The 24,919-nt window shown below is 40.5% G+C and overlaps 1 protein-coding gene across 1 annotated transcript in view; it reads right to left on the bottom strand.

Annotated features, from left to right (window-relative positions):
- Positions 1-2,762: 2,762 nt before the first annotated feature.
- The window catches only part of LOC126185211 (transmembrane and coiled-coil domain-containing protein 4-like), a 136,103-nt gene continuing 113,946 nt past the window's right edge, over positions 2,763-24,919 (bottom strand). Inside the window, exons 10-11 of the mRNA XM_049928094.1 lie at positions 23,453-23,586; positions 2,763-4,869 (exon numbers count right to left, since the gene is read on the bottom strand). Of these exons, the coding sequence (XP_049784051.1) occupies positions 4,486-4,869; positions 23,453-23,586 (518 nt within the window). The 3' untranslated portion in view covers positions 2,763-4,485. The remainder of the gene's footprint in view (positions 4,870-23,452; positions 23,587-24,919) is intronic.

Below are 24,919 nucleotides of genomic sequence, written 5' to 3'. Positions count from 1 at the left end.
CATGCTTCTATAGGAATATTAACAATTTAACACAGCACAATGACTAATGTATTTGCCCTTCTTGAAGGATCTTTCTTAAAGCTATAGTTGTCAGTTATAAACAAATAACCACTGCAGCACATATTAAAATGAAATAAAATAATTTTTGGGAACACATTATCTCAACTGTACAGTAATTTAAAAATGATCACTGTGCAGAAAAGTTTCAAACCTTAGGAACATAAAAACAAACTGCAGAAATAAAGTCACATCATCATACTTTAAAACATGAAAGAGAATTACTTTTTTCAGAATGCTCAAATGCTTAAAGCAGTTTGAGAAAAGATCTGAGCAGGTGAAGAAAATAACTACAGTTGCTACCATGTTAAACATCATAACTATTTAGGGACAACTTTTTCTGAATGCTTTGCATTAAGATTAACTAGTTGCAAAAGAAAGGAAATGATCAATTGCTCCACAAAAATCACCACCTCTAAATTATTTTGAAACACTTACAAATCCTGTAATCATATAGTGAATATTTCCCTTACTATCTTTTTAATAAATACAACTTATTGACTGAAATAATATTACCATTAAAAACAGCAGCCGAGATTGCATTAATAGAAGCTAAAGTTATACAGTTCATCAATTTAAAGAGGAAACAAATTGTATCAGTAAAATAATTCCTGCAGCCCTGCTGGACTACTACAACCACAGTACAAATTCATTAGAACATTAATGACACCATGTTTATCAACATTGTGTGCGCAAGTGTCTTATTTGGCATCTACACTACACACACAATACACCTCAGCACTTTTTACGCGGGGTGCTGGGAGCTAAGCTATCAGTAGAAATCTGGCGGCACTGATTTGTTTCTATCTAGCGCCAATCTTAGTTACCTAACAATAATTTTCACAGTAGCACTTAACAACAGTATTTTTCACTTTTAGCAACAAGACTCAGTTTCAACTATATAAAATCCTTTAATCAATCAACTTCCATGTGTCACCTCTGCTTGCATAATAACCCTGATTCCTGTGTGTTTTATATGCTGCCTTCTCTGCAAGTAAAAGCAGTTTAAGTGGGAGGCAAGGACTGCTTATATCTGCTTCCAGCACATACTGTGTGAAGTGCCAAGTCATACTGCATGTACAGTATTTAGATATATAGAGCAGATCACTAACTTTTCCATGTTTCTGTCCAAATCCCTGGGGAAAAGAGATTTACTTCTTTTGGTATGAGCAGGAGGTCACTTATTTCACAAATATGCAGATAGTAGATCTATGCATATGAAGAGATGCACATTATGATTTTCTAAGTTTTCCATCTTGGCTATAAGCGTTAGCTAAGATGATCTCTGTATTGTTAACACATCACAAAGGCTATGTCAAGTTATTCAACAATATAACATTTTTAAACTTTACAGTGTTTTAATTTTGATCCCACATTTTTAAAAATATTGTGGGAAGAGCACACATTTGGATCTTAAATAGTCATGCAATATCTGCCAGCTATAAAATCCAATAATTAAGGAATGCCTATTGATAAAAATTTTGAAAGTAAAATTTGATTTAAACAGTCATCTTTAGAGTAGACAGTTTTCTATAAGCTCCAAACACAACCCAGGGAAGGTTTTAGTTTTGAAATCTTTCACAAAAAAGGGCCTATATAAGGACTTATGGGCAGATAAATCAACACTATTAATTTCTTCAGCATCACAAATACTTGGTAATTTAATAGAAATGGAATCCTGATATTGCTGTAAATTCACTTATTTTGTTAGATGAAGAAGAAATTATCCCAGCTGATTTTGCACCCTATAGAGGTATGGCTAATGGTATCAAATACTGTGCAGCTGAAAGCGCAAGCATAGCACAGAGAGAAGGAAACTATAAGCTCAAGGTACTCCATTTCGTTATTAGTGTACAGAAAACATTGTCAGAAAAAGACAATATTATAAAAATGGATAATGGTATATGAAATACCATGTTTATTATATGGTATAACAAGTCCAAATATTCACTGTCTTTGGTATGTGTGGAGAAACTCACTGTCTGTCATGTAATGTGTCAAGTTCCTTACATTATGTCTGTTCCTGTAAAATGATTCTTATAATTATGCTTTGTGAGTTCATGCTCTGAGGCAACTGTATTGATCTGATTTATCAAAAATTACCATCAATTTTCATTCTGAATGTTCTTGCACAATAATTGTAAGGTGTATCTGCTATGGAATTAGAGAGAGTACCTGTACATAAAAAAAATTAAACTTTGCGACTTCTTATAAACCTTATGAATGTTACCACTGGTACACTGTTGTTGTGAGATCAAATTACGTATGTTGTATTGCCATGTTAATGTTTCCATATAAACTTTTCCAAACTATAAAGTTTTAGATAGAAAAGTGTAAATGTGTCTTACACATTAGGCAATTATATTGGTCCAGAAGAAGAAATGATGCATCTCCTCAAACAGATAAAGTTTGTAGTTAACTATGTCATGGACAAGTTAGCTAAAAATTTAGAATATTTAATAATACAGTCATTTTGGAAATATGAAACATAAATAAATATAAAATATTGTAACTATGCAGTAACAAAACAAAAATGTAAAGGAGTCACAAAATTTTTGTCATGAGACAAAATAAGCAACTAATTTTACAAAACATCAACTGTTTCTCTCAGAAAGTGTGGAATAAAGTAAGTATTCTTTGTAAACTATACACCGGATTATAACTATGAAACATTGTTTAATATTAATAAACATCCAGTAGTGTAAAAATAATTTTTCTTTACATTCACTACATGTAAAAATTTGAGAAATTGAGAAAATAGTAGTGCTATTTGATATAACAAAATACCTTCTAAAGTCTTTCATAACAGTGGACAGCATTGTTTAACACTCTTGTGACTTCCGATTTTTTTAAAAATATAACATAATAATGTACACATGCTCACATCAGGATTACAAACATTCAACAATACACACAACCAGGATTGTGGTCTTCAGTACTTCAATTAGCTTCCATTTCTGCATCCTAATGAATCAGTACATGTGTTACAAATGAAATTTCATGCAAGAAATCGAGAATGAGAAAAAAGTACCCTCTCTCTAAAAAAAAAACAGCTTGCAGAAACGATATAGCTTTTGAACTCTCTATGGCAATTACATTTACATGAACATGTTGCAAAAATTATAACATGCTGTATGAGGCACTTTTTGCTATAAAATCTGCATTAATTTTGCCAATCTACTGAGCATTAATGAATACTCAAATTGCTACAAAAGCTAATGTGTTGTATGAATTAAACAACCACTGAACGGTTGGGTGAATGCAGATTTGAATTTAATGATGTCATGAAGACTGGAGGACAGATCTTGCCACTAGAATTTATAATGTAACTGAACAAAACATGTTTATTCAGAGAAAGACGGAAATAAAATGGCCCTATAAAGAGTCATGCAGACTGCAGACAAAGTAGAAAAGGAGACATGTTTAGAAATGTCTCTGCTATGCCATCTTACACTAGTAGGAATGGTGGAATGGAAAAATATGAAAATGATTTAAGTGAAAAGATTCAAGATGATTATGAAAAAGTGAAGTGCCATAATACATCAAAATTAGGAGATGGCACATGAAGGAATCAAATGGAAGGTTGAAGGCTGATCACAGCAGCAGATGTAACAACGGCAACAATTTTTTTTCCCTTTACACATATAACTTAGCAAATGCAAGGCTTTAGATTATATATTTTTTTAAAAATTTTGTATACTGATTTAAAACAATTACAGTGAACTGCAAATTCTTCTGGTATTTTCATAGCATTACCAAAGCCCTAAGTTTCAAAATATGTTACTGATCTGGCTTTTCTACACTTTTGTCTGCACTGTCATTTGAATTTGGAATGTAGACAGACATTCACAGCATTCCACTTGAAATACCTAGGAATTTCTGTTATTGATTACTTTGATTAAAAGTAATACAAGCTACAGTATGTTAGGAATGTTTCCCCTGTCTTAAACGTATGAATATGCATATAAATGAATAATTCAGAACAAATTTGTGTAAATTAAAGTACAGTGTGATTTTTAAAAATCTGAAATAATTAACATATTAAGTAAAAGTACCATACGAACACCATATGAACAGAACTGATTCACAGAAATAAATAATGAATACTGACAAGTGGGAAGAAGAAAAGAAGACAATATTGTCTCAATTCTCATGCACAGCAAACCTTTTGTAAATTATACATCCTATTATCTGTTAACTGTTTCAACAATATTATTATATACACTTAATACATTATTTATGGCCAAGAAATTTACATACTCAAAATTGAGGTAATATAACTTATTAAAAATTAAATGCATTGTATTCTCTCTGTTTCTTGTGCCTGCAGTATCATGCTGCTATGTGACATTTCCTCAATGTAAGCTGGTTGCATTTTAATTATCACATCCAAATCCAGCCTGTTTATTTTCCATTAATAATTATTTTTTACTGTGTAGCAGCATGACTGTGTTCTCCTTCTGTTTTCTTCCCAGCCTCACATTTGTTGCCTGATGTAGGCTCTGGGAATTCCTTGTTACCCGATGCACGCTCTGGGAATTCCTTAGATAATTCACCTACATGTTGTTCAGTTGGAAGTTCACACTGGGCAGCAGCTGTAGTTGGAGCAGAATGTGACATACTCTCCACCTGTGATGATTCATTTACTGGCATCTCCTGATTATCTTCAGTACCTTCTACATAATCCTCAGTTGCTTCTGAACAGAATGAACACTTGGCAGCTGCATTTTCCAACACAGAAGAAACATCCTCTGGATTTTCGATTTGGAGTGCATTTTCAGACTTTGAGGATCTCAGGCTTGATAGTGATACCTGTTTTAAAAAATAATCATCAAAAAGAGAATAATTAAAATAAAAGAAGAGGCTTGATAGTGATAGTGATACCTGTTTTAGAAAATAATTGTTAAAAAGAGAATCATTAAAGTAAAAGAATCAGAGAATTTTAAAAACACTATGTCATACATAATCAAATTTAAAAAGTGTTTGTTCCCAGATTAGCAACAGAGCACACTGCAAAAATAAGGTCTAGTTTATTGAAAGTAAAAGTATTTTTGACATGTATTAATCTGTAAGATCACTACACCATACTACACCTAATGTACAATGAAATATACATAGAAAAACAGTGCATGTTACGCATAAACAATAAACTCATATTTAGTCAAAGACCATTACGTATGCCAATAAAATGTGCTCAGTTGCGAATGAAAAGATTTTGATTCACATTCCAGTCTAGCACACTATCTGAATATGTCAGTTAGATCTACATTAGCAAACAATCTGCAAGTGAGGTGATGGCAGCAGTGATAAAATTAGGGTGCTAGACATTTGGGATTTTTGACCTTACTAAAACACATGGAGCTGAGTGAGGTTTAAGGAATAAAAGTTAAAAATATTCCACTGAAGTCTACAAAAGACATACTTACACTGACTATAAAAACATATATGTGACAATATAAAAGGTAGAGGATGGCTAAGTAATCATGACCAAAAGGTACCGCTGACCTATCACATAAAAGAGAGGGGAGAAAAAGGGAAAGAAATGAGCCACTACGCAACACACAAAACAGCTCCAACCTAAATTTCAGGTCCCTTGCATATGGCTGTTACATAAGCTTCTGACAGACTACGAGGAATCTCACTAAATCTTGAAAAATGAAAATAGTGTCCCTCATTCTATGTTCAGGAATGTTAAAATCACTGTGTGAACAATTGAAAACATATTCAGACCTAAAATCAGTTTTAGCACCTATTCTTTCAGTACCTCACTCAATCCCAGCACCTCACATAATAAACTTGTTAAGAATGACACTATGATTGGTGCTCCCTTTTGCCTCACCTAATAATGGATTCAATCTAGATCCAGTGCTCTGCATTTTTGTGGGACTATCACTACTGCTATTTGCTCCTAAGAAACTGGAAGTAGGACATCATAGTTACTGTACTTTGATCTCATATGGGCATGGAGTACTGATTGATGGTTACTGTCTATTCCTCAGGAGTCACCTGGCAACAGTGTTAACAATTAGTCAGTCTAGACATTTATCACTGTCTCACCATCTTGTGAATTTTAGACAAAATCTACATCTACCCTCCACAAGCCACCTGCTCGTGTGTTGCAGAGGCAGCCATAGCCTTGTCGGTAAGATCTACATCTACATCTACATTTATACTCCGCAAGCCACCCAACGGTGTGTGGCGGAGGGCACTTTACGTGCCACTGTCATTATCTCCCTTTCCTGTTCCAGTCGCGTATGGTTCGCGGGAAGAACGACTGTCTGAAAGCCTCTGTGCGCGCTCTAATCTCTCTAATTTTACATTCGTGATCTCCTCGGGAGGTATAAGTAGGGGGAAGCAATATATTCGATACCTCATCCAGAAACGCACCCTCTCGAAACCTGGCGAGCAAGCTACACCGCGATGCAGAGCGCCTCTCTTGCAGAGTCTGCCACTTGAGTTTGTTAAACATCTCCGTAACGCTATCACGGTTACCAAATAACCCTGTGACGAAATGCGCCGCTCTTCTTTGGATCTTCTCTATCTCCTCCGTCAACCCGATCTGGTACGGATCCCACACTGATGAGCAATACTCAAGTATAGGTCGAACGAGTGTTTTGTAAGCCACCTCCTTTGTTGATGGACTACATTTTCTAAGGACTCTCCCAATGAATCTCAACCTGGTACCCGCCTTACCAACAATTAATTTTATATGATCATTCCACTTCAAATCGTTCCGCACGCATACTCCCAGATATTTTACAGAAGTAACTGCTACCAGTGTTTGTTCCGCTATCATATAATCATACAATAAAGGATCCTTCTTTCTATGTATTCGCAATACATTACATTTGTCTATGTTAAGGGTCAGTTGCCACTCCCTGCACCAAGTGCCTATCCGCTGCAGATCTTCCTGCATTTCGCTACAATTTTCTAATGCTGCAACTTCTCTGTATACTACAGCATCATCCGCGAAAAGCCGCATGGAACTTCCGACACTATCTACTAGGTCATTTATATATATTGTGAAAAGCAATGGTCCCATAACACTCCCCTGTGGCACGCCAGAGGTTACTTTAACGTCTGTAGATGTCTCTCCATTGAGAACAACATGCTGTGTTCTGTTTGCTAAAAACTCTTCAATCCAGCCACACAGCTGGTCTGATATTCCGTAGGCTCTTACTTTGTTTATCAGACGACAGTGCGGAACTGTATCGAACGCCTTCCGGAAGTCAAGGAAAATGGCATCTACCTGGGAGCCTGTATCTAATATTTTCTGGGTTTCATGAACAAATAATGCGAGTTGGGTTTCACACGATCGCTGTTTCCGGAATCCATGTTGATTCCTACATAGTAGATTCTGAGTTTCCAAAAACGACATGATACTCGAGCAAAAGACATGTTCTAAAATTCTACAACAGATCGACATCAGAGGGATAGGTCTATAGTTTTGCGCATCTGCTCGACGACCCTTCTTGAAGACTGGGACTACCTGTGCTCTTTTCCAATCATTTGGAACCTTCTGTTCCTCTAGAGACTTGCGGTACACGGCTGTTAGAAGGGGGGCAAGTTCTTTCGCGTACTCTGTGTAGAATCGAATTGGTATCCCGTCAGGTCCAGTGGACTTTCCTCTGTTGAGTGATTCCAGTTGCTTTTCTATTCCTTGGACACTTATTTCAATCTCAGCCATTTTTTCGTTGGTGCGAGGATTTAGAGAAGGAACTGCAGTGCGGTCTTCCTCTGTGAAACAGCTTTGGAAAAAGGTGTTTAGTATTTCAGCTTTACGCTTGTCATCCTCTGTTTCAATGCCATCATCATCCCAGAGTGTCTGGACATGATGTTTCGAGCCACTTACTGATTTAACGTAAGACCAGAACTTCCTAGGATTTTCTGTCAAGTCGGTACCTAGTATTTTACTTTCGAATTCACTGAACGCTTCACGCATAGCCCTCCTTACGCTAACTTTGACATCGTTTAGCTTCTGTTTGTCTGAGAGGTTTTGGCTGCGTTTAAACTTGGAGTGAAGCTCTCTTTGCTTTCGCAGTAGTTTCCTAACTTTGTTGTTGTACCACGGTGGGTTTTTCCCGTCCCTCACAGTTTTGCTCGGCACGTACCTGTCTAAAACGCATTTAACGGTTGCCTTGAACTTTTTCCATAAACACTCAACATTGTCAGTGTCGGAACAGAAATTTTCGTTTTGATCTGTTAGGTAGTCTGAAATCTGCCTTCTATTACTCTTGCTAAACAGATAAACCTTCCTCCCTTTTTTTATATTCCTATTAACTTCCATATTCAGGGATGCTGCAACGGCCTTATGATCACTGATTCCCTGTTCTGCACTTACAGAGTCGAAAAGTTCGGGTCTGTTTGTTATCAGTAGGTCCAAGATGTTATCTCCACGAGTCGGTTCTCTGTTTAATTGCTCGAGGTAATTTTCGGATAGTGCACTCAGTATAATGTCACTCGATGCTCTGTCCCTACCACCCCATAAGGCACATTTCAATTGCTCATGCAAAAAACACTCAAAGAAGCCTACTTAATTTCTTGAACCTTTGTTACATATACTTGTTAATGATACTGTTACACATTTAGGCTTCTGCATTTTTCATCCCTCCCATGTGAGTGCCACCAGTTTCTTCAAGCATTTGAGACCTTTTCAATTAACTCTGATAATCTCCTATTCTGAGTTAGGAATGGCTCTGCGCTGTCTCCTGAGGATGTGATTTGCTTACACCCACAGGAGCAGCTCTGTAAGAACATTTACCCCGAGGTCTATGCTTTCAGGTAAATGGTCCAGGTTATAAGAAGCTATTTCAGCAGTAAAAGCATCCTGGTTTGCCCTTTTCAAATTCCAAGCTTCCAGTTATCTGCCTTCCTTCCTTCCTGTCTGATGGCAGGAAGACTAGGATTTAATGTCCTGTCGACACTGAGGTCATCAGAGACGGAGCACAAGCTCAGAGCGTTTCAAGGATGGAGAAGGAAATCAACCGTCCCCTTTAAAATGAACCATACAAGCATTTGTCTGGTGTGAATTAGGGGAATCACGGAAAACCTAAATCTAGATGGCCAGTCATGGATTTGAACCACCGTCCTTCCACTGCACCCCTTCACTCTGTCCTTCCTGTCCAGTGACCTTTATCCAATCAATGCCGAGTAAGGGCTGGTACTTCTCCTGTTTTGCAGAGAACCAATCACACTCATATATAGGCTATTGTTATGATGAGGTTGCCTCTCCCAAAGAGATTTTAAAGCTACTGCCAGCCTCCCTCATCTTCCCGGGGTGGAATCTGTGTACTGCTCCTGCCTGCATCTAATGTAATTGCACAGTCAAATGTGGCACCCTGTTACAAAATGTTTGCTTATCATGTATCTGGGGCAGTGGTACAAATTCTGATAGCTTCCTTCATTACTTTGGCCCAAAATCAATTAACACTATACGTAACTCTAGTGTGTTTTGAATTTTGTCCAAACTGTGTTCAGCAAATGTTCAGTTACGTTTCTGACCCAGGTGAACATAACTGGTGTGCTCATAAGGTGACCATACTGACCACAGAGCAAAGTTCTGCGGGAGACTGACATTGTTAGGGGTATTGTCATGAAAGTGTTTTGAGCTTACATGGGTGTTTTCAAGTAGCCAGAGAGTAGGAGCCATGAGTAGAGTACAGAAGCATGGTGCTAAGTAGAGAGAATCTTGTGTGAAATAAAATTATCTACATGCAAGGGGGTAAAACAAATAAATAAATAAAATAAATAAAAAAACACTGCTGAGGGTGGAGCTTCTGTAGAATGAGTTTCTGCTACTATAGGTGTGTATACCACAACTTATTGCCAGTTCAGTGCTGCCTGTGTTGTCGATCAGGCTTGTCCTGTTCTTCTGCAGTGACTGTTTTTGTTAGTGCAGTTTTGTTCTTGTTTCAATTCTTATGACGGCAAGTTTAAGCGAACAATGTGTAGCTGTGAAATTTTGTTTTCCACTCAGTAAAAATGCTGCTGAAATTGCTTTAATGTTGAAAACAGCTCACCCAGATGACACTATGGGAAAAACTGAAGTGCAAGAGAAGTTTTCATGATTTAAAAATGGCGACATGTTGATTCATGACAAACCTCATTCTGGATGTCCATAACTGCCTGAATCAACTAAAATATTTAAAAAATTCGAGGGCTTGTGCTCACAGACCATCGACACACAATTCATCAACTGTCAGAGATTAGTCGGTTACCTCGGAGATTGGTTCGGTGCATTTTAAGGAAGATTTGGAAATGAAAAGGCTTGCTGCCACATGCCACGTGCATGCACAGCTATCTTTTTTAGACAGTTCTTGGCTAAAAATGGCACGGTTCCGTGGCCTCGTGCACCTTATTCACCTGACCTGGCTCCATGCGACTTTTTCTTATATTCACAAATGAAAAGGGGCAAGAAAGGACACTGATTTGATAACATTGAAGAAGTCAAGAAAAAAAAAACGAGGGAGGAGCTGTTAGCCATTTCTAAAAAAGACTACACAAAAATGTTTCGAACAGTGGAAGCACTGGTGGGACAAATGTATTAGTTGTAATGGAGAGTATTTTGAAATGGATAAGGTTTTTTTGCAAACAGTTAGAAAATATATAGCTTTCGACCAATAATTATTCCTTTTTGTTTCTTTTTTTACACACACTCTGCATACCACTGTACAGTGCTTGGCAGAGGGTACCACATAAACTACTAATTATTTTCTTTCCTGTTACACTCGCAAACAGAGCAAGAGAAAAATGACTGTCTAAAGGCCTTCGTACAAGCCCTAATTTCTCACATATCATCTTCGTGTTCCTTAATGTACACTAGTGGCAATACAATCAATTGACAGTCAGCCTCAAATGCCAGTTCTCTAAATTTCCGCAATTGTGCCTCATGAAAATAGCATAGTTTTCTCTCCATGGATTCCCACTTGAGTCCTGAAGCATCTCTATAATACTTGTGTGCTGAGCGAACCTACCTGTAACAAATACTGCAGCACACCTCTGAATTGCTTCTCTGTCTTCCTTTAATCCAACCTGGCAGGGATCCCAAACACTGTAACAGTACTCAGGAATGGGTCACACTAGTGTTCCACATGCCATCTCCTTTACGCATGAGGTACAGTTTCTCAAAAATCTCCCAATAAAACAAAGTCAAGCATTCACCCTACCTACTACCAACTTGACATGCTTATTCCATTTCATATTGCTTTTCAACATCACACCTAGACATTTAACCAGTGTGACTGTGTCAAGCTGCATCCTAGTAATTCTGTATTCAAAGATTACAGGCTTCCTTTTGTAAATACTTTAGGATTAAAGAAGACCACTCACCGAAAGGCAGAAGCATCGAGCTGTCGATAGGAACACACAAAAGAAAGAAAACTTGCTGCCTTTCATACTTATCCTTTGATGAGCCATACACACACACACACACACACACACACACACACACACACACACACACACACTCTATGCCCCCTACATGGTACAGGCTAGGCTAACATTCCCAACCCTATTTTGCGGGCAGGTGGACTGGTTGTGGTGGGTGTAGTGTTGTGTGGGGAGAGGAGAGAGAGGGAGAAATGCCGCCGGTTTGCCAGCAAGGGGTGGTAGGCATATTGGCTGGCACAATTGTAGCAGCTGGTAAGAAGTGGCACACACTGAAGGCAACATGAGGACATGAATTAGGAGGGTGTGACAGGATGGAGGAAGGGGAAACTGATGTGTGGAGGGCATCAAGACAGTAGATTACCTGAGATTGAGGCCAGGACAATTACAAGAGCAGAGGATGCGTTGCAAGGACAACTCCCATCTCCATAGTTCAGAGAAGCTTGTGGTGGAAAGAAGGATCCACATGATTCAGGTTATGAAGCAACCACTGAAATTGAGCATCTTGTGCTCAGCTGCATTTTGTGCCATCAGATGGTCGACAATAGCTTTGGTGGTGGCCATTCATCCTGGTGGACAATTGGTTGGTAGTCATAGCAACACAAAAGGCTGTTCAGTGTTTGCAGCAGTGATGGTACATGACATGGCTGCTTTTACAGTTGGCATGACCTCTGATGGGCTACAGCAAGCCTGTGACAGGACTGGAATAAGAGGTGCAGGGTGTGTGGCTTGGGCAGGTCTTGCACCTCGGTCTGCCACAGGGATATGATCCCCACGATAAGGGGTTGGGAGTGGGAGTGGCATTGGGATGGACTAGGAAGTTGTGTAGGTTGGATGGGTGGGTGGGTGTTGGAACACTACTTAAGGAGGGTTTGGTAGGATGTCCTTCATTTCAGGGCATCCTAGACTAGAGGTTTGAAGTTTTGGGAGGAGGAAGGTTTCCTCTAGATGGCCCATAAGTAGGTTGGCATAGGATGATGATCCGTGGGCACATATGGCTGTGCCACATGTTGTTGTTGTTGTTGTTGTTGTTGTGGTCTTCAGCTCAGGCAAAGGATGTTGTTCAGTTGTTCCATTCCAAGGTGATACTGGATACTAGGTGATTTTTGGGCGGGGGGAGGGGGGGAGGTGCTCCTTTGTAGCTGATTCTTGGCGAGTGGTAGACATGGGGTGGGGGTGAGGATATGACAATGAAAATCCATTTGTAGACTAGGTTTGGGGGTACTGCTTGACTGTGAAAGCCTTCAACATCCTGGGCAAGGAAGTTCTCATCACTGCAGATACATCATAAAAATGTGCCTCTGCTGCAAGACAGTAGTCGAAATGCAGGTAGTGTTGATGGTTAGTGGTTTTAATGTGGACAGAGGTGTGGATGGAAGCATCAGAGAGGTGGAGGTCAACATCCAGGATGGTGGTGCATTGGGGAGAGGAGGACCAGGTGAATCGGTTGGGAGAAAAGGTGTTGAGGTTGTAAAGCAATGGGGATAGGCTGTCTTGGTCCTCAACCAAGATGAGGAGGATATCATCAATGAAACTGCACCAGACTAGAGGTTTGAAGTTTTGGGAGGAGGAAGGTTTCCTCTAGATGGCCCATAAGTAGGTTGGCATAGGATGATGATTCGTGGGCACATATGGCTGTGCCACATGTTGTTGTTGTTGTTGTTGTGGTCTTCAGTCCTGAGACTGGTTTGATGCAGCTCTCCATGCTACTCTATCCTGTGCAAGCTTCTTCATCTCCCAGTACCTACTGCAACCTACATCCTTCTGAATCTGTTTAGTGTATTCATCTCTTGGTCTCCCCCTACGATTTTTACCCTCCACGCTGCCCTCCAATACTATATTGGTGATCCCTTGATGCCTCAGAACATGTCCTACCAACCGATCCCTTCTTCTGGTCAAGTTGTGCCACAAACTTCTCTTCTCCCCAATCCTATTCAATACTTCCTCATTAGTTATGTGATCTACCAATCCAATCTTCAGCATTCTTGTGTAGCACCACATTTCGAAAGCTTCTATTCTCTTCTTGTCCAAACTATTTACCGTCCATGTTTCACTTCCATACATGGCTACACTCCATACAAATACTTTCAGAAATGACTTCCCGACACTTAAATCTATACTCGATGTTAACAAATTTCTCTTCTTCAGAAACGCTTTCCTTGCCATTGCCAGTCTACATTTTATATCCTCTCTACTTCGACCATCATCAGTTATTTTGCTCCCCAAATAGCAAAACTCCTTTACAACTTTAAGTGTCTCATTTCCTAATCTAATACCCTCAACGCCACCCGACTTAATTCGACTACATTCCATTATCCTCGTTTGGTTGATGTTCATCTTATACCCACCTTTCAAGACACTGTCCATTCCGTTCAACCGCTCTTCCAAGTCCTTTGCTGTCTCTGACAGAATTACAACGTCATCGGCAAACCTTGAAGTTTTTATTTCTTCTCCATGGATTTTAATATCTACTCCAAATTTTTCTTTTGTTTCCTTTACTGCTTGCTCAAGATACAGATTGAATAACATAGGGGAGAGGCTGCAACCCTGTCTCACTCCCTTCCCAACCATAGATTCCCTATCATGTCCCTCGACTCTTATAACTGCCATCTGGTTTTTGTACAAATTGTGAATAGCCTTTCGCTCCCTGTATTTTACCCCTGCCACCTTCAGAATTTGAAAGAGAGTATTCCAGTCAACATTGTCAAAAGCTTTCTCTAAGTCTACAAATGCTAGAAACGTAGGTTTGCCTTTCCTTAATCTTTCTTCCAAGATAAGTCGTATGGTCAGTATTGCCTCACGTGTTCCAACATTTCTACCCAATCCAAACTGATCTTCCCCGAGGTCGGCTTCTACCAGTTTTTCCATTCGTCTGCAAAGAATTCGCATTAGTATTTTGCAGCTGTGACTTATTAAACTGATAGTTCAGTAATTTTCACATCTGCCAACACCTGCTTTCTTTGGGATTGGAATTATTATATTCTTCTTGAAGTCTGAGGGAATTTCGCCTGTCTCATACATCTTGCTCACCAGATGGTAGAGTTTTGTCAGGACTGGCTCTCCCAAGGCTGTCAGTAGTTCTAATGGAATGTTGTCTACTCCCGGGGCCTTATTTCGACTTTCAGTGGTCTGTCAAACTCTTCACACAGTATATTATCTCCCATTTCATCTTCATCTACATCCTCTTCCATTTCCATAATATTGTCCTCAAGAACATTGCCCCTGTATAGACCCTCTATATACTCCTTCCACCTTTCTGCTTTCCCTTCTTTGCTTAGAACTGGGTTCCCATCTGAGCTCTTGATAGTCATGCTAGTGGTTCTCTTTTCTCCAAAGGTCTCTTTAATTTTCCTGTAGGCAGTATCTATCTTACCCCTCGTGAGATAAGCCTCTACATCCTTACATTTGTCCTCTAGCCATGCCTGCTTAGCCATTTTGCACTTCCTCTTGATCTCATTTTTGAGACATTTGTATTCCTTTTTGTCTGCTTCACTTACTGCATTTTTGTATTATCTCCTTTCATCAATTAAATTCAGTATTTCTTCTGTTACCCAAGGATTTCTACTAGCCCTCGTCTTTTTACCTACTTGATCCTCTGCTGCCTTCACTATTTCATCCCTCAAAGCTACCCATTCTTCTTCTACTGTATTTCTTTCCCCCATTCCTGTCAATTGTTCCCTTAAGCTCTTCCTGAAACTCTGTACAACCTCTGGTTCTTTCAGTTTATCCAGGTCTCATCTCCTTAAATTACCACCTTTTTGCAGTTTATTCAGTTTTAATCTACAGTTCATAACCAATAGATTGTGGTCAGACTCCACATCTGCCCCTGGAAATGTCTTACAATTTAAAACCTGGTTCCTAAACCTCTGTCTTACCATTATATGATCTATCTGAAACCTTCTAGTATCTCCAAGGTTCTTCCATGTATACAACCTTCTTTCATCATTCTTGAACCAAGTGTTAGCTATGATTAAGTTATGCTCTGTGCAAAATTCTACCAGGTGGCTTCCTCTTTCATTCTTTAGCCCCAATCCATATTCACTTACTACGTTTCCTTCTCTTCCTTTTCCTACTATCAAGTTCCAGTCACCCATGACTATTAAATTTTCCTCTCCCTTCACTACCTGAATAATTTCTTTTATCTCATCAGACATTTCATCAATTTCTTCATCATCTGCAGAGCTAGTTAGCATATAAACTTGTACTGCTGTAGTAGGCATGGGCTTTATGTCTATCTTGGCCACAATAATGCGTTCACTATGCTGTTTGTAGTAGCTTACCCGCACTCCTATTTTTTTATTCATTATTAAACCTACTCATGCATTACCCCTATTTGATTTTGTATTCATAACCCTGTATTCACCTGACCAAAAGTCTTGTTCCTCCTGCCACCGAACTTCACTAATTCCAAGTGTATCTAACTTTAGCCTATCCATTTCCCTTTTTAAATTTTCTAACCTACCTGCCCGATTAAGGGATCTGACATTCCACGCTCCAATCTGTAGAATGCCAGTTTTCTTTCTCCTGATAACGACATCCTCTTGAGTAGTCCCCACCCGGAGATCTGAATGGGGGACTATTTTACCTCCGGAATATTTTACCCAAGAGGATGCCATCATCATTTAACCATACAGTAAAGCTGCATGCCCTCGGGAAAAATTATGGCTGTAGTTTCCCCTTGCTTTCAGCCGTTCGCAGTACCAGCACAGCAAGGCCGTTTTGGTTAGTGTTACAAGGCCAGATCAGTCAATCATCCAGACTGTTGCCCCTGCAACTACTGAAAAGGCTGCTGCCCCTCTTCAGGAACCACACGTTTGTCTGGCCTCTCAACAGATACCCCTCCGTTGTGGTTGCACCTACGGTATGGCCATCTGTATCGCTGAGGCACCCAAGCCTCCCCACCAATGGCAAGGTTCATGGTTAATGGGGGGGGGGGGGGATGCCACATATTTGTTTGTAAACCTTCCCTTCAAAGGGAAAGTAGTTGTAGATCAGGATACAGTTGGTAAGGTGTATAAGGAATGAAGTGGTGGGTATGGAGTCTGAAGGACATTGGGAGAGGTAGTGTTTGACAGTGGCAAGGCCATGGGCATGGGCACGAGGGATGTTGGTGAACAGGAAGGTGCCATCAACAGTGACGAGTAGCATCCAGGAGGTAAAGGGTGGGGATGGTGGGAATTCAGTGAACAAAGTGATAAGTATCTTTCATGTGGGAGGCTACATTTTGGGTAACTAGTTGGAGGTGTTGGTTAATGAAGGCCACAGTTCTTCCAGTGGGAGCACAATAGCCAGCTACAATAGGGCATCCAGGATTGCTGAATTCGTGGATTTTGAGGAGCATGTAGAAGGTGGGTGTGTGGGGCTTTGTTCGGGTCAGGAGGGAGATGGGCTCAGGTGAGAGGATCTGGGAAGGGCTTACGGGTTTCAGTAGGGACTGGAGGTTATCCTGGACTTCCAGTATGGGATACTCCTGCTGAGCTTGTAGGTGGAGGAGTCAGGCAGTTGGTGGAGGTCCTCCATCAGGTAGTCACTGCGGCTCATCACAACAGCGGTGAAGCCTTTGTCTGCAGGGAGGCTGATTAGGTCTATATCTGTTTTGAGGTCGTGTTGATTGTCTTTTCTTCTGCCAAAAAGTTAGCGTTCTTAGGAAGGGAACTGGGGAAGGAAGGTGAGGCCAAGTCGGAGGTAAGGAACTCCTGGAAGCTGACTAGGCGGTTGTTAAGTGGGAGGGGGAAGGGTCACAGTTAGATGGTGGTATGAACTGGGAGAGCCAATGTTCACTGATGAGTACGGTTGGCTTCGGTTGGAGGGATTGGTGGCACATAAGTGTTTCCACTCTATGGATAAGGAGGAGGAGTGTAGGACTTTGACAAGTCCACCATGGTTCAGTTTGGGGGCGGGGCTGAAGGTTAGAACTTTGGATAGTATTGGTTGGTTGATTTGGAGGAGGGGACGAACCAGTGAGCTCATCAGTCTCGTTGGATTAGGGAAGGATGGGAAAGGAAGGTGGCCATGCCCTCTCAAAGTAATCATCCCAGCATTTGCCTGAAGCGATTCAGGGAAATCACAGAAAACTTAAATCAGGATTGCCTGATGTGTGTTTGAACTGTCATCCTCCCAAATGCAAGTCCAGGGTGCTAACCACTGGGCCACCTCACTCGGTTTTGGATAGGACTGAAACTTCTGTGGAACTAAGAGTTTTGGTGGCGAGGTTAACAACAGTGTTTTGGGTTGGCTTGTATCATGGAATTTACAGGGTGTTGGGAGGGAGTTGTAGAGGACGTGGTGAATGGAGGTTGTCAACTAGGCAGGGCCTGGGTGCTATGACAAGTTGACTAGGGGATTCACTCTGTGACAGACCAAGGTGCAAAACCTGCCCAAGCAATACTCCTAGAACCTCCTACTCAAGTCCTGTCACAGGCGTACTCTATGTTAGATGCCATGCTTGCTGTGAACACAGCCATGTCATATACCAACTCTGCTGCATACATGGCACTGTCTTTTATGTTGGTACGACTACCAACAAGCTGTCCTCCAGGGTGAACGTGCATTGCCAAACTGTTGTCAAGAACAAAGTTAACTACCTGATGACACAACATGCAGCTGAGCACAACATGCTCAATTTCAATGGCTGCTACACAACTCAACCCATCTGAATTCTTCCCTCCACCACCTGCTTCTCTGAACTACGTAGATGGGAGCTGTCCTTACAGCACATCCTCTACTCCCATAATTGTTCTGGCCTCAATCTCAGGTAACCAAGTGTCCCCACACCCTCCACCCAGCAGTTTCGCCTTCCTCTATCCTATCATCACCTTCCAATTCACGTCCCCAAGTCACGTTAAGCATATGACACTTCCCACTGGCTGTTACAATTGTGCAAGCCCCTATTCTTGCCACCCCTAGCTCATGCATTCCTAAAAATGCTCCATAAAAAAAGCTGGCCATTGTTGGAGACAACAGAGAACCCATAGCCATGTTTTTTTATGGAACATTTTGAGGAATGTGCATTGAATTCAGCTCCCCTTCATTCAACTTCATTTTATTGTTACGTTGATGACACATTTATGGTCTGACCACACAGCGCAGAAGCTCTTGAGCACTTCCAGGAACATACAAAAAGCATGCACCTAGACATCCAGTTCACCGTCAAGACAGAAAAAGAGGGAAGGATGCTGTTTTTAGATGCTGTGATACAACAAAAGTCAGATGGATGTTTTGACCACACAGGGTACTGCAAGCTGATTCACACTGATTTATATCTGAGTGTCCAGAGCTTTCACCATCTGCTACAGAAGACAGCAGCTTTAAATACACAGGTACACAGAGCGAACACCATTTCTGACGAACACCAATTGGAGTCTGAAATCATTCACCTGAAGTGCGTGTTCTGCAAGAATGGCTATTGGTCATGTGTTGTTTACGTGTTCTGCAAGAATGGCTATTCGTCATGTGTTGTTAAGTCAGCATTCTCCTAGAAAAGTTAATGTGAAAATTTTAGCCTCCTTCAGACAATCTAGCGTATTGTCAATTCGTGGAAGAGGGTAAACGTCCTTTTTAGTTATCTTATTAAGCTTCCTGTAATCGAAACAAAAGCGCCAACTGCCATCCTTCTTCCTGACGACGACTACTGGTGATGACCATGGGCTCTGCGAAGGGTAAATGATGTCATTCTTCATCATTTTCTGTACCTCGTCGCGAATTATTCGATGTTCCGTTGCTGACACACTGTATGCTCTTTGGCTTATTGGTTGATGGTCACCGGTGCTTCACCGTCGATTTGTCTAATTTGCTGTTCACCTGTGGATTGAAGCATTCAGAGAACCCTTGAAGAATCGCAAATAGCTTTTTCTGTTGTTCCTTAGTGAGATCTAGTGGTAGTCAAGCTAGAAGATCTTGTCTCATAGTGGTAGTGCTAATTTCGCCCACAGACTCGGCATGGAAGGCTTCTATGACGCTCAGCTGTTCTTCAATGAACAGCTCAGTGTTTGCTACACACATGCGTCTTGGAAGGATCTGCGGTTCTTGGTGACAGTTAACTATCCACAATTCACTGAATCCGTTCTTAAAACGAGATGACAGAGGCTGGGTGACCAAGTTATTCTTCAGTGGTATGCTTCTCTTACATTCCACTACAAGATCCATGGGTTGATGCGTGGCATGACATGTGACAGTTACCCTTCTAGCGCTGACTGCAGGAGTGACCACTTCATCCAGCACACAGTCTCCATACACTCGGATGCGCATCTTCCTGTCCACAGTATCTCATCTCATCTAGCATAATCTTTGAGCGACCACAATCTGTAATTGCCTGAGAAGCTTTCAGAAAGTCTCATCCGAGAATGTCGTCATGACTACACTCTTGTAAGACAATGAATTCTGAGGGCTGTGTACGGCCACTTATACCCACACAAATGGTATATCTTCCTGTAGGTTTTACATATTTCCTATTATACACCTTCAGCATAGATATTTTGCTGTCAACGAATACAGTTTTCTGCAATTGGCGATTGTACTTCTCCGAAATGACTGAATATGATGCTTCAGAGTCCACAAGAACTTGGGCTTGCCGGCCATCGATGAGGATATTGACATAGTTTCCTTTCATCTTTGTAGTGATCGGCGGCGGAGGATTTTTCTCTTCGGTGGCCACACCTCCAAGGTAGGTTGCACCCTTTAGTTTTCCAGGTTGTGGCAGCTAGGTGATCGGCTGGAGCTTCTAAAGGGCAATTGAGACTTTGATTGGTGTGTTGGGGAGTGTCCTCTTCAGCGGCTAGCTTGCAGCGATGGTGACCTATGTCGTCCTGCACCCACATCTTCTTATTCATCTTTGTCGTCCCAGAGTTGGTGTCTTCTAGCACGGGCGTCATCAAATACCCATCGCCTTTCTTGACAATAACGCACCACATGTCCTGGGTCTTGACTTTTTCACCGTTTTAAAGGGAAATGAAGGACGAGAGATTGAGTTCAATGTCTGTTCCACTTCCTCCCTTATGACCTCTCGAAGTGTCTTGGTTTTTGCACGCTGTGAAATCCAAGTGCCTTCTGAACTTCCACACTTGTGAAATCAGTTGCTTCCTCCATCACAGACATCGATACGATGTTTGGAATCCATTCAAACTTCTTGCATGTAATTCTTTTTTGATGCATTGTCTCGGTATACTGGCACCATTTTATGAAGTCGTCTGCTGTTGGAACCTCCTTCAGGAGTAGGGCTTGATACACGTCCTCAGCAACACCTTTCATGAGATATGCAACCTTATCTTCCTCCTTCATTCTAGGATCCACTATTTCACACAGCTCCAAGACATCTTGAATATAGGATGCTGCAGTTTCTCCTGGATGCTGTGCCCTGCATCTTTAATTTATCTTCAGCCTTGCACTACTGTCGTTGTGGGTCTCCGAAATACTTGCGCAGTTCCGCCTGGAATACTTCCCAGTTTGTGAACCTCTCCTCGTTGTTCTCATACCATTGCTTGGCAGTGCCCTCCAAGTAAAAAAATACGTTAGCCAAACACACGGCGTCATCCCATTCGTTAAATTTGGCTATATGCTCATATACCTTCAGCCACTTGTTTGGATCTTGGCCATCGTCACCAGAGAACCCAGAACGATGTCTCATGTGGTGGCACACAGTTGCTGTATCGTAATGTCCTCTTCTTCTTCTGTCTCTGATAGACTGCGATCTGTTGAATATGGCTTGAACTTGGGTTTCTCGCCACGTAAACGGTGGTTCTGTCGTGGCCAGATGGGAGCCACTGTGTCGTCGATAATGTGCGCTATCACAAGTTCCAATACCCAGTGCCTTCACAAGAATAATGTCATGTAGAAGAAGGTGTAATTAGATGAATGACGAACACTAACTTCACTTAACAAAGGTTTATTCAGCACTTGCACATACAAGAGCGCAGAGCAAACTCCCTCCGGCCAGAACACACAAAGTATACATACAGCTACAGAACATTCCAGTACAATGATTCTTGACATTTGTGGATACTTCTAGAATGTACTTGACCGAATATAGAAATTAAAATTGTACAGTCCAGGTGAGTTTTGGACTCATGACCTTCCATGCAACAGTTTAGTATCATAACCACTACACCACGGTGCTACTCAGCTTCTTCTGCGAGAATATTTATAATTTTCCCACAATTTACCCATTACGGAAAAACGTTTGTGGAGAAAAAAAATGACGTTGGCATGATGGCCATCCCATGTTACTCAGCAGATTTGAACTGATAAATGTGTAAAAGTTGGAACAATTCATGCTGTATCTCCCGTTGCTGCCAAGCTGTACTTAGTATGGTGGTTGATGGAACTAATTAGGTTTGTTCGAAACGTGTCATGCTAAGCATGAAAAAATATGTAACTAGTGCAGTATTTCATTATTTAAATAAGGCTTTCAAAAACCTATGAAATTGAGTCAAACATTCCTGCTTTCCAGACAGTTATCAGTTCCAGTTACATCAGCTGTTTTTATTAGATAATAGCCCTTTATTAGATAATAAACATGTTGCTGACAAGTCGTTTGATGCCTGTTATGTACATATATCATACATACAGTGCAAAAATGCAAGCGGGTATCCTAAATGTAACTTTTACAGCTTAAAACGTTATTTCCCACATTTTGCACAATTTTTTTGAAGACCCTTGAAAAGTGTTATAGCTGGGTTTCACTGTTTATTATAAGTGCAGAATATGTCTGTGATATGTCACAAATGTTTTAGACAGTACATATCTAACTTAAAATCAGTTTCATGTTGTCGGCTGCAAACTCATATATTCATGTTTCTCAACAGAGTCGTGGCATTTGAATCCATTATCGATGACTACAATTTACTGTTGTTACAGCATTAAGCAAACTGAATAACAATAATATGTTATCCTCACAGCTCCATATTGCTGAATTGGAAGAAATCTGACCACTTCAAGTTAACAGCACACTACACCATTTGTTGCCAATTTTGAAAATCAACTGTGCTTTCGAGCATTAGCTGATTTAGTGCCACTGCTGAACCCTTTGTTTCATTATGCTGTGTTTTGGGTGTTCTGTGTGAACACATCTATATTAGAATTAATTTGCCTACTGTAGAAATATATACAGTTGCAGATTATTTGTCCATTTTTAAAGTCAATTCAGTTCTGACTACATTTAGATTCAGGTGAACTACAGTTCACATTTACTAATTTAAAAGAGAGAGAGAGAGAGAGAGAGAGAGAGAGAGAGAGAGAGAGAGAGAGAGAAAAGAGGCAAGGAAGGGACACAGGATGCAGTTCCATAGTTGGCAGCATGATGAAATTTGCTGACTGCTCACCACTATCCTCCCCATATTTGGCCAACCTGGTGCCACTGCACTCCATCCTACACTTCTGAAATCGTCAAATACATCTGCATGCTATCTCAGCTACCAAAACTTCACCTCTGTATGTAAGACAACCCCTACATTAAGCTATTACGTAAGGTAACAACAACAATTTCCTCAACAATCAAAGTTTATTTATCAGCAAATTTAAGACACCCTGTAGTTTTTGAATGACAAAAATGAGAAGAACCTTGCCTTATAGTGGGTAAATATGATGTGTGGCGAGTGGTTACCTTAACTCCTTTTATTATTTATATTCCATTCAGTACTCTACAGTATCAGTTTAAAATGTATGTAAATAAAAATGTGATCTTCAGTAAAGACTGAAATGCTATGACAAATGGCAAAATTAATCTTTCCAGAGTGAAAATACATGAAGACATTTTTCCTCCAATATGAAGGCTGCACAGAGAAATTTTACTGAAATATCTTCACACATAAACTGCACCTGAGTGTTAAAACACTAAATCCAAATGCAAAAGTTAACAACTGCACGGATTCTGTATCACCGTAACTTTTGACACATAAATTTTTAGTAGCAGATGTACCACAAAAATTATACTCTTGTCAATAATGAAGGCAACATTTATAAAATGAGAATACTTAAAACGTTTTATTGAAGCCTTGTTTACAAATATTTTGATTACCTTTGTTGGAGGGCCGTATGCAATTTCAGATGAAGATTTCTTTAATGCAGAGACTGTGTCTGGATCCACTTCCTTTGTACGAATGCCTATGGCTTTCAGAATTGCATCTAGTTTGTCTGGATAGTCTCTGTGCCCTGAAAAAAAACATTTCTAGTAGAAATACCCATATTTTGCAATGCAGGTAAACACATGAAAGTAGAAATGGGGTGTACTGGAGGAAGATATGAACTACAGTAACTTTTACGTGACAGTATTCATTAGAAGAGAAAATACACATCTCGTTGTCATAATTCCTATGCAGTTTAATGGCAAAAGTATTAAACCATGACAAGATATATTTATATTAACAGGATTTTTCATCACTATTTGTAATCCAGGATGAGATTTTCACTCTGCAGCGGAGTGTGCGCTGATATGAAACTTCCGGGTAGATTAAAACTGTGTGCCGGACCAAGGTCCTGAGTTCGAGTCTCGGCCCGGCACAAAGTTTTAATCTGCCAGGAAGTTTCTCTATTTGGAAGATTTTACTTTGATACTGAGTGAAGATAATGCAAATTAGTAACAATATTATGGCATCATCACAATATGTAACTCACAGCAGTTCTCAGAAGCCATGACAAATCAAAATCAAGTCTGTATGAAGTTACGAAACCAGCCCATCCATAATGTGAGTATAGGGATTTTCTACTGCTCTACCCCAACCACAGTGTATCTGTATATAGTATGGCATGTCAGATTATTAATAGATCTGTAGCATTAGAGCAATGTTCTCATCAGCAAAGACTTTATATACATTAGTTGATTTAAACTGATCAGCCAGAAAATTATGACCACCAACCCCCTATCAATATAAACCCAAACAGGTAATAGCAGTGTTACCTGGCGAGGAATGAATGCTAATCAGACATTTGCGTGGTGCAAGTAGTATCATTGAGCATTCTGTACATGTGTAGAATGAAGAAGGTGTATTATCTGTCTGAGTTTGACCGATGGCAGAGTGTGATGACCCAGAGGCTCAACAGAAGCATTTCAGAAACTGCAAGATTTGTTGGGTGTTCGAGGAGTGGTGAAACAAAGGTGAAACAATATCCAGACATTGTGGCGTTGTGCGGCCAACCCTTGTTACAGATGTCGGATGTCATACGCTGGGCAGTCATGTAAAACAGGACAGGTGGTGAACTGTGGTGGAACTAACATCAGACTTTAATGCTGGGCCAAGTAAAAGTGTGCCTGAATACACAGTGCACTGAACACTCCTAATGATGGGCCTCCATAGCCGATGACTCAAGCATGTGCCAATGTTAATACCATGACATTGGCAACTACGACTGAAATGGGCCTGTGACCATTGGCACTGGATGTTTGTGCAGTGCAGAGTGTTGCACAGTCTGATGAATCCCGATTTCTTCTTCATCATGCCGATGGGAGATCATGATTTTGTCATCTTCCAGGGGAACAGTTCCTTGA

The sequence above is a fragment of the Schistocerca cancellata genome, chromosome 4, assembly GCF_023864275.1.
Source record: "Schistocerca cancellata isolate TAMUIC-IGC-003103 chromosome 4, iqSchCanc2.1, whole genome shotgun sequence".
Classification (NCBI taxonomy): domain Eukaryota; kingdom Metazoa; phylum Arthropoda; class Insecta; order Orthoptera; family Acrididae; genus Schistocerca; species Schistocerca cancellata.
The sequence above is the reverse complement of the archived record's forward strand: the minus strand, read 5'-3'. Positions and strand labels throughout refer to the sequence as shown.